The sequence below is a fragment of the Galeopterus variegatus genome, unplaced genomic scaffold, assembly GCF_000696425.1.
Source record: "Galeopterus variegatus unplaced genomic scaffold, G_variegatus-3.0.2 Scaffold3172, whole genome shotgun sequence".
In the NCBI taxonomy this organism is placed as follows: Eukaryota; Metazoa; Chordata; class Mammalia; order Dermoptera; family Cynocephalidae; genus Galeopterus; species Galeopterus variegatus.
The window spans coordinates 234,130-244,824 of NW_007729283.1; the positions used below are offsets into that span (position 1 = coordinate 234,130).

Sequence of the window (10,695 nt, forward strand, 5' to 3'; positions counted from 1 at the left end):
CCCCCCCCCCCCCCCCCCCCCCCCCCCCCCTCCCCCCCCCCCCCCCCCCCTCCAGGTTTGGGCTAGAATCCCATCCACCTGGTTGCATTTTATCCTCTTGGGAAGCTGCTGTGCTGACTTCCTCCTTCCTTCCCCTGTATTCCCTTCCCCAAACAAATGCAGCAGTCCCCTTTGCGGGCAGTAGGTATTGGCATTGGGCTGACCGCTGTTCTGAGGAATTTCCTGATTGTTTGTTTCGGCTTTTTTCCTTCTCAGATCAACAACAAAGCCTGCGGCAAGATCCCTGTGCCCCAGCAGGTCGCACAAGACCAGGACAAAGTACACGAACTTGTTCTCCAGAGTGAGCTGGGCATCAGGCTCTTGCAGGGGCGCAGCATCAAGAAAGCCTTCCTATCCCCCAGAACCGCCCTCATCAACTTCCTGGTGCAAGAGTGACCACGGGGAGGGCTCTGAGGAACCTCTTCCAGGCCTGGTATGAGGGGAAGAAGTCTGCTGGCCCAGAGGAAGGGAAAACACAGTGTCTTGAATATTTACCTTGGACTGCAGGCAACAGTGTGCCTCAGTGGTGTGGCCTGGTGTGGGGTAAGGGTGGGAGTGAGTAAAGGAGAAATATGTGCCACTGGAGGGTTGTACAGCCTGTCCCCCAGCCCCCACACCCATTGCAGGCTGGAGGAAGCCACCTGACCCTATGTGAAGCCATCAGGGACACTGCTGGGTGGGAGCAGGAAGGAGAAAAGAGAAGCAAGTGAGAAGGACAGTGCCTTCTGAGCAGCCCAGGAGCTCCTAGAACCCAGAAATGTCACTGCCTTCGACACTCCTTGGGAACATGAGGCTGGCTCTGGAACCACATGGGCTCAGGAGCAGTGTGGCAGGAACCGGTAATGAGCCTCTGGATCATGGTGGATGGTCTCTTGCCGTCAGACTAGATGAAGAAGCCATTTGGGTCGTGTTCACATGTCTAGTATGTGGAAATGGAGACTGGGATCTTCAGAAGTTGCTCTGAACCCAAAGGCAACTGGTGCTGGCCCCTCTTCACGTGTTCCCACTGCTTCTTGGCTCTGTCTGCAGGCCTCTTCCCCCCACCCCCTCCGCAGCTGATGCACCTGCCGGGCCTGCTCTGGGGCGAAGCAGCACATCACAACCACTCCAGCAGGATGTGAGACTGAGATTTGCTGCATAGTCAAGTGGAACCAGGCTCCAGGCTGCCGGGCCCTAATCTCAGAGCCCCACCACAGCCCCACAGGGATGTGGCCCCAGATGGCTCACGTGGGCCCCAGATGGCCATGCTGCCACTATTAATATGGCCCCCAGAGCCAGTCGTCAGGAAGAGTGAGCTCACTACAGAGGAGCGGGACTGAAGACCCTGGGCGTCACCTCCTGTGTCCAAGACACTGCCATCTTGCTGCTGCAGAGACGGCCAGGAATGGACCCATGCTGTCAGTATACTAGTCTAACCCCAGTTTCACGTGAAGTCAGCAGTGAGGTACTCTCACCAGAACTGGCCTAAGCCACGGATTAATATTTAATGAGGAAAGGTGGGTGAGAATCTAGCCATTTGGTGAAGCTAAAAATCTGTATTTGTTTTCCGATGCCGTTTTTCTGAAGTAGCCTCAGATGTGGTCCCCTGGAGTTCAGCAGTTAACATATGACTTTTTTTAATGTAATAAAATGTTTATCATCTATCTATGACTTTGGGACATATGTGTGATCTTGGAATAGCTACCATATTCCAATTCTAGGAGTTAATGAGGAACAGATCGAGGTATTCCATCAGCACCAGCAGAAGCATTGGCTGTGGGCCTAACTCCACACGGAATGTTATAATGTGAGATGCGTGTGGTCTTTCTTGCTCTGGAACTTACAGTCTGTGGTAGACAACGCTGATGCAGGCACATTAGCAATAGCAATTAAGTTACTGGTTCTCAGTCTTGGCTCAAACTTAAAACTATGCTTGGTCCCCATGCCTATAAATTCCAATTAAATTGGTCTGGGGTGTGACTTGGGTATCAGGGATCATGCAGGCACATTAGCAATAGCAATTAAGTTACTGGTTCTCAGTCTTGGCTCAAACTTAAAATTATGCTTGGTCCCCATGCCTAGAAATTCCAATTAAATTGGTCTGGGGTGTGACTTGGGTATCAGGGATTTTAAAAATTCACAGGTGATTCTAATGGGCAGCAGAGTTTGAGAACCACTGCTTTAATTGATGCATTTGAACCCTAACTTCTGTCTAGTCTTTACTTTCCCTTGTCTTCAGCTTTACTGGAATGGGCTTGGTCCAGGACCAAGACATTGAAGTGGAGTTGGGAAATGAAGAGGACAGAACTCTAGAGCAGGTATTTAAGATGTTCCCAGTAGCTGACTTGAATGTACACAATCCCATTGCATGTAGTAGCAAATGTAGATTATATATAAGCAAATACATGAAGATATTTGGTAGAAGGAAGGAGGGAGCGTTTTTTATTGTCTTTTTTTCCTAGAGTAAGCTAAGTAGTCTAAACCAGTCAACAAGATGAGGGTAGGGAGCCTTTTATTTGTACATTATCTGGCCAGAGCAATAGGCCAACGAAAAGCCCTAAGGCTACTGGACTGACCAGTTGATTGATACCATCATGACTTTGGAGAACTTTTTCTCCAAGAGGATAAAATTCGAAAACAAGAGTTCATTGGTACTTACTAAAAGATTGTAGGTATAATGGAACAATTGAACAGAAAACTGATCCCTGAGTTCCGGGGGAGTGAGGATTATCTCAGTCATTTACTGACTGCCTTGATTAGGTCAAAAACTGGATTCAGCAGTTTCACTTACATTATTTCATTTAATTCCCACAAAAATCCTAGAGGGGAAGAATTATTCTCTCATAAGGAAACCCAGGCTCTGACGTTCAATAATTTGTTCAGTTTTCATAGCTAATAAGTAGAAGAGCCAGGATCCAAACCCACATCTGGCCTCCACTTGTGCCACCCTGTCATGTCTACCAGTCCCCTTACCTAATTGCCCATCTTGCTTGATGTATGACAGTCAGGCGCGATGTTGACTGAAACCACTAGCATTTTGAGCAAAGTCTGGTGGGGGCTCCCCTCCTGGAAAGTCTTCACAATGTGTAAACCTGGGAAATCACAGCAGTAGCAGTGGTGCCCTCTGTACAGCGGCAGGTGGTGGGTAAGGAGCTGAGATTGTGGGGTTGGTTCCATAGGGCGGGATGGGGGCGAAGGTTCCCAGTGGAAGACCCAGGCTTGTGAGTGGATGCTGGGGTTATTTCTGTTGAGGAAAGGAGTGGAGAGAGTTCGTGCACAGGGAAGTGGTGCCCGGGAAGCCCCGTGACATGCTACTGTGGTAGGAGCCAACTGTCTGACAAAGAAAATGAGACTAAGCTCTAAAGACCCTAAAACAATAAATGAGCTGGGGAATGGCACGGGCACACTTCACCCAACCTAAACACACACCTGCAGGGAACTGGTGAGGGAAAATTGGCGCATCCAGTCAACGGAAGATGAGAACATGGAAATTTTCTAATGAATAAAGCAAGATACGTGTACAGTGTGATCCCAGTCATCCTTTTTTTTAAAATTCCAACCCTTACAAAGAAAAACGAGAGAAGGAAATTTGCCGACAGATCATTGGATAAGAGTCCTACAAGTTGGTTTTCTTCTGTTTTTTTTAAATTTTTTTTTTATTTTAAAATTTTTATTGTCTATGAAGTAGTTCTTTACTTTTTTCTTGGCAGCTGTTCGGTTTGGGGATCCAAACCCTAGACCTTGGTGTTATCAGCACCGTGCTCTCCCAGGTGAGCTAACCGGCCAGCCCTGGAGTATTTCAGTAATAGTGAAAACATCAAAATGTACAATTTACGAAGACCCACCCACATGAACTAAGGACCTGTTCCCCTTGAGTTTCCTCTCGCTGCCTGTGAGGTTGTGCTCCGGTTGGGAAAACATACTCCTTTCTTTGTGTGAAGTGGAATCTAAAAGAACAAAGAGCAGCCCCTGTGAGGTCCTTGTTTGCACAGTCGGCCAGTCTGGGTAGGTGTGGGAGGCTCCTTCTTGTCTCTCAGCCTTAGGATCCTGCAACTGAAGACAGAACAGAGACGGCATTGCTCTAGTGGAACTCTCCTGTCACTTGCTGCTGGAGGTGGATAAGACCAGACATGAAGGCATCATCATCCCCTTTTGCAGATGACAAAACTGGCTCAGAGAACCTGTGAATTGCTTGAGACCACATCAGTAAGTAATGAGCTATTTTGGTTCTCAGTCTGTGTTCTTTCCAGAGTACTTTACAGGAAAAGTCTGGTGCTACCACCAGGCAATATTTAGCTCAGGAGGTAAGTTTTCTTTTCTTTTTTTTGGCTGCTGGCCGTTACAGTGGGCCGAACCCGTGACCTTGGTGTTACAAGGCTGCGCTCTAACCAACTGGCCAGCAGGGGGTAAATTTTCTTAGTAGATGAGCCCCACTGCACCCTATACAGGTCAACGAAAGGCAGAGGGGTGGACAAAATGAGAAGAGTTTGCTCTCCCCTTTCTTCCTGTGGGAAGAGCCAAGTGGAAAACAGCTGTTTCATGGGCTGGGCCCCTGCCTGACACTCAGGGTGGACGGTGAAAGGCTCACATCCAAGCTGATGAGTTTGGAGAATGGAATCTGGAGTGATCAACAATGAGCAAGTGGGGACCCCCGCTCCCCCAGGGTAGGCAAGTGGGAGACAACAGTGCAGGCAGGGAGGGGAGAGCCTGGAGCAGCCAGGGAAAGGCCAGTCCTGTGGGCACAGGCCTCACATCCAAGGGTGGGGCCCGTGACTGTCCAGAAGAGTTGACCTCACTCCAGGCCGAGGCCTGCCCTCAGGAGGGAGGGGCCTCAGGGATAATGAGGCCCTGGAAGGGAGGTAGCAGCCAGGCCTGCTGGAACCCAGCGCCTCATGACACATTTCCCTTAAGGTCCAAACTTGAATTCCAGTTCTTGTTCGGCCTCTGGAAGAGCATGTCCATGCCAGACACCCCAACATCAGCAACAATAATCATATCATTTATTGAGCACATGTTATGTGCCAGGCCCTGTTCTAAGTGCTTTCGCACATAAAGGGCCTTACCCAAGACCACACACAAGCAGATGGCAGAGCCGTCACTGCAACTCTGCTCCACTGCACTGCTTCCCAGAGACCTTCATGCAAACCAGCCACTGTACCTCCTGGATTTTTCAAGACAGTCCTGATTTCCAGCTTTCTCTCCAGGTTACCCCAGAGAATCCTAGAACCTGCCAAAAACACACTTCCTGATCTGTGCCTGGAAGGTTAGCTTGCTGTGGGTGCATACCTGGTCGAGCACATCCCTAGTATTCTGAGGCACCCGATTCATCACGTGAATAAAAATGTTTTAATTATCAGCCAACGCTAAGTAATGCAGGTCTAACAAATAAACCCCAAATCTCAGTGGTCTAACTCAGCAAACTATTTCTCATTCCCTTAAGTCTAATCCTCTGGAGAAGGGCACGGGGAGGAGGGTCTGTCTGTTCATTCAGTTGTGGCTGGATGGAGGGACCCAGGTGCATGGAGACTCCACCATCTCGGCTTTCAGGGTTGCCCTAGACATGGAATCTAGCCTGCAGATAAGGGGAGAGAGAGAGAATGTCACAAGGTGGCTCATATGCCATGTCTGCAAGTGGCACACGTCACTTCTGCCCACTTTCTCTTGACCAGAACCACTCACAGGGCCTCAGCCAACTGCAGGGGGCTGGGCAGCCCTTCCCAGGAACAGCTCTGCACAAGGGAAGCGGACTCAAGCCTCTGCCACATGGACAAACTTCGTCTTCAAACTCTTGTTTGTTGGTGTATATCTTAGGTACCTTCTAACTATCTCAGGTGTCTGCTAACACCTTGGTTTATAGACACCTCCTAAGTGATAGCTGTTTACCTTCTAAATCTGTGAAGGCTGCTAACTGTGGGTCTAAAATAGCTGTGTAATCATAGACTGTTTTGTCGCCTACCAAACTGGCACACCCGCCCTGCCCTCTGTGCTAGACTCCCGTCTGTACCCCTCACAGATGTGTGAGCTCACAGACCTGGTTTGCGCTGTTCTATAAAATGCCTATGTTCACTCCAAGGGTTGGTTTGTCGGTCTCCAGACCTCCCCACTCTCCTTCCTCCGTGAGGCTCGCATGTTGCTTCGTGGAGCCAGTTTAGTGTTTTGTTGGTTTGGAGTATTGGGACATTTTGAAAGATAGAGAAAGGCAGGCTTCCCAGATGCCCTGCAGGAAAACTGGGAAATTCTTTAGATTGTTGCTCCCAAAGGGTCATGGCTGTCATTCAGGGTGGAAAATGTGACACTTTCCTGAGAGCCTCACTGTTTCTGGTCCTGGAGACTTACACCTCAACCCCCCATCCCCTGCACACCCACACACATAACACACACACAACACACACACACACACCCCACACAACACCCACACACCACACCCCACACACACACCACAGCCCCCCACAACACCCATACACCACACATACCACTCCACGCACACACCACACCCACACATACAACACCCCCACACCACACACACCACCACCCCTCACACCACACGCACACACCCTGCACCCGCCACACACGCACCCCCACACACGTAACACACACAACACACATACACCCCACACACACAACACCCACATGCCATATCCCACACCCCACATACCGCACAAACTACACCCCCCCACACACCCCACATACCACACACACCATACACACACAATACACCTTACACACAAACACCCCCACACACAACACACACTCCTACACACAAACACTATAGCACACCCCACCTACACACCATGCAACCTGTACATGCACACCACATTACCGAGGGCCTGCTTTCGGGGAAGGTACCTGTGATTTACTTTTACATAACAGAGGAACGTGCCTTACACCACTGACTGGGGAAGACAGTTTAGTCCTGAGAATTAGTCAGAGTCACAGCTGTCAGGGAAGTGCCTGGGCCTGGGGCCAAAGGGAGCAGTTAACCGGAAGGCTCCCCCGTGCTCACGGTGTTCAGCCGGCCGCCATCCGCTGACGCTCCAAGTGCAGGGGCTCCCCTCCGCAGACAGCACCCACCGCTGCTGGACGTCCTCCCCCGGTACTGCTAATAAAAGCACAGCACTGACAGTCATAACACCACTCACCGTGGCCACCGCACACTGAGTATCACCTTTATGCCAGAGAGTGAGCACAAGTGGCCTCGCGGATGAGATGGGGGCTTGGGAGCTCATCTTGCTTCTCCCGTTTACTGACCATGAGAGCTTGGCAGGTTACTTAACCTCCCATGCTTCCCTTTGCTTGTCTGTGGAAATGGGGAGAAGCATTCCAACGTCCGCACCATTGTGAGGATTCAGTGAATTACTGTAGGTGCGAGGCACGGAGCAGCACGGGCACACGGTGAGCACTATGGCCAGTACTCTTAGGGCTGTGTGCCTTACCCTTTGTTTCTTCACTACTCACACTGTGAAGAGATCAACAAGCTAGAGGCCTGCTTTCCAGATGAGGAAACTGAGGCTTGGAGTTGTCGGGTCACCTGCCTGAGGTCTCCTGGCTTCTCTTCTGTTTCAGCAAAGGGCCCACAGTGGCCTGGATAAGCCTGGGAGCTGATGCCCCATCCTGATGGGCAGGGAAGGACAGGGGGAAGGCAGCACCTCTGCCCACCAGGGCCCTGCAGAGCCAGCCTCCAGAGGATGAGGAGCAGCCTGGTCTCTAGGGCCTGCCCAGGGAAAGGTGAATCCTGAGACAGGGCCCTGCAGGAGAGAGCCGCCACCCAGAGAGGGAGAGAGGAGGGGGTCAGAGACCTGGCCTGGATTTCCATGGATTTCCCTTCCTGTGGCCCTTCCTCTTCCTGTGGCCACTCAAGACTGCTGGGTTTTTGTCCCGGTGCTTATCTTTCCCTGAGACCAAAGAAGGCAGTGCAAGAGCCAGGAAATGTGAGTGGTTGCAGTTACCCCAGGCATGTGTGCGCATGTGTGTATGTGTGCATGGTGTGTGTGTATGTGCACATGTGTGTGCCTTTCCTTCCAAGCCTGAACACTAGCTCAAGTACAGTCTAGGTAAGGACAAAGAGCACTAGGTCACCTAGGGGGTTGCACCTGCTGCCACAGCCCCACAAGCTACCACAAGCCTTTGTCGGCCACACTTTGCTCTGTGCTATGCTAGCAAATTGTATCTGGAATTTAATAAGACGCAGTTCCCACATGTTCTGTCTACCTCCCGCTCACTCGCCGGGCATACCCTGCCTCAGGACCCCAGACTTGCTGTCCCTCTGCCGAGAAAACTCTTCCCCAGATGGTTCACTCTATTGCTCCCTTCTGGCCTCTTCTCCCAGTGAGCTCGTCCCTGACCATCCTACGTAAAACACCACCTCACCCCAGCACCCGCAGCATTCCCTTCCCTCTGTGGGAAATAACAGTATGTTTTTCTTATTTGCTCTTTGTGTTGCTTCGCCCCCCACAGATTTGTCACCCCACTTCCCCTGGGTGATGGAGACACAAAGGATTACTCAAAGCCCATCTTTTCTGAGCAGAGAGGCCCTGAAGTGGTTAATCTCCCACAGGAACCCTCAAGAGAGAGGCACTCCTTCCTTGGGAAATTAACACTGAATTGGGGTTCTCTCGAAGTGGTTAATCTCCCACAGGAACCCTCAAGAGAGAGGCACTCCTTCCTTGGGAAATTAACCCTGAATTGGGGTTCTCTCCCAGCATTGATTTTCCAGACCAGGAAGTTACAGGAAGAGAACAAAGGTGGGGTTATAGTTTAACAATATAGGCTGGTAACTTTCATTGAAGCAAGCCAGATGACATTCCAGTAAGGCAATTAAGTGGTCCTGTCAACAACAATTATAGTTTAACAATATAGGCTGGTAACTTTCAGTGGAACAAGCCAGATGACATTCCAGTAAGGCAATTAAGTGGTCCTGTCAACGAAAGCTTGATCTTAGCAAACATTCTTTCCTATAGCAATTCTCAGTATCTTTACATAACAATCAGCAACTAGTCTGTCTTCAGCCAGCAACCTGCTGTGCCACAATCCTTATCTTGCAACAGAGACTTATAGCCTGAGGGAAATTTCCAGTCCTCTGCAAGGTCAATATTTGAAACTGCAAGGCTTTGGAAAACCAGGCCGTGTGAAGTACATATGCTTTTTAGTATATTCCACACTTATTTATCTTGTCTTATGATTTGTCTACCCTTTCAGAATGTCAGCAGCATGAGGACAGGATTTTTGCAGCTTTATTTTATTTATTTATGGCAGTTTTATTGTTTGTTGTATCTCCAGACCTTCAGCACCATCAGGCACACAGTAGGTGTTCAATAAATATTTGAATGAGTGAATGAAACCCTTCCCACATGGGTAGTCTTTTATGGGAGTCAGAAAATTCACTCTAGTCCCTCGATATTCACTGTGGGGTCCCTGGACCAACAGCATTAGCGTCACCTTGAGAGCTTGTTAGGAATACACATTTCTAACCCCAAACCAAACCTGTTGAATCAGAATCTGCATTTTATTTTATTATTTTTTTCTTGCTACAGACTGCTTTATTGGTTGAAGTTAGTACAAGTCAATAAGTATTGATCCCCAAAGAGCTCAGTTATTTTTCAGATTATTGGTCCATAGAGAGAGCTGAATGAAGATGGACCAAATGATTGCTGGGATGACTGAACCAAGTGATGACTGAAGTCAATCCTGCTTCTTGGGAAATGAAGCCATAGCCACCTGATGTGTGGCATATGCTGTTCCACCAACTGTAAGACTCATGGTGGCTCTTACAGGAGGACATCAGCTACCCCACCCTTTAGATGCACTGGAATTCTACTGTCCTCCTAAAACAGCTTTTGTTTCTCTGGAACTTTATTTTCAAAATGCCTTTGTGAAGCAGTGCTTATGGTCCTCTGGGCAATCTGACAAAGAACCAGCAGATTCTGCAGCATCTTGGCTCAGCTACTGCCCACCAACCACAACAACCGAACACAAAGAACAAAGACCACCACGGAATCTGCATTTTAGAAAGCAGAGCAACCCTAATTCATTCTGAAAAATAGCTCCCCTGGGCCTTCCCTATAATGCCCAGCTCACCATTATGTCTCACAAGACCCTCATGGGTGGTATGGCCCCTGCCCACCTCATCCACTTGATCCCCCAGGCCCTGTCAGCCCAGGACCATCATGCATCCTCTGCTCCCACCACCCGGAGGCACATGCAGGTCCTTGGGGACCAGCACGCAATCTTCCCTCCTGGCCTCTCATGGGCTGGTCTCTCCCCAGAGCACCCTTTCCACTCTGCCTGGCTAGCACCTTGGGTGCTGTGAGCAATCACTAAAGGGGTTTAGGTTACAGAGGGGCATGGTCAGAGCCACATTTTAAGAAAGAACTTGCTGGCAATAGTGTGCCAGTGGACCTGGGGCAAGGAGATGGACCCGGGGGCTTCAGCCACTGCCTGGTGCAAGGTGGTAAGGAGCTCACCCAGGGCTTGCCACAGAGCTGACCTCAGGGAATGACTGGAGCTCTGGGTGAGGTCATGGCCATGGAATGACAGAGGGTCAGACGAGGGAACATTGCCAGGGAACAGGCCCTTGATAGCATGCCGGAGGGGAGGGAGGCAAGCAGAAGGACTGGGATGTTCAGTGCATCACTAGGGTAGAGTGTGATGCCTTGGAGGAAGAGAAACAAAGTGCCCTTT

At 50.0% G+C, this 10,695-nt stretch overlaps 1 protein-coding gene across 1 annotated transcript in view; it reads left to right on the forward strand.

Annotated features, from left to right (window-relative positions):
- LARS2 (leucyl-tRNA synthetase 2, mitochondrial) overlaps nucleotides 1–435 on the forward strand; it is a 186,647-nt gene extending 186,212 nt beyond the window's left edge. The window contains 1 exon segment of the mRNA XM_008584192.1: nucleotides 256–435. Coding sequence (XP_008582414.1) covers nucleotides 256–435 — 180 coding nt within the window.
- The last annotated feature ends 10,260 nt before the right edge of the window (nucleotides 436–10,695 follow it).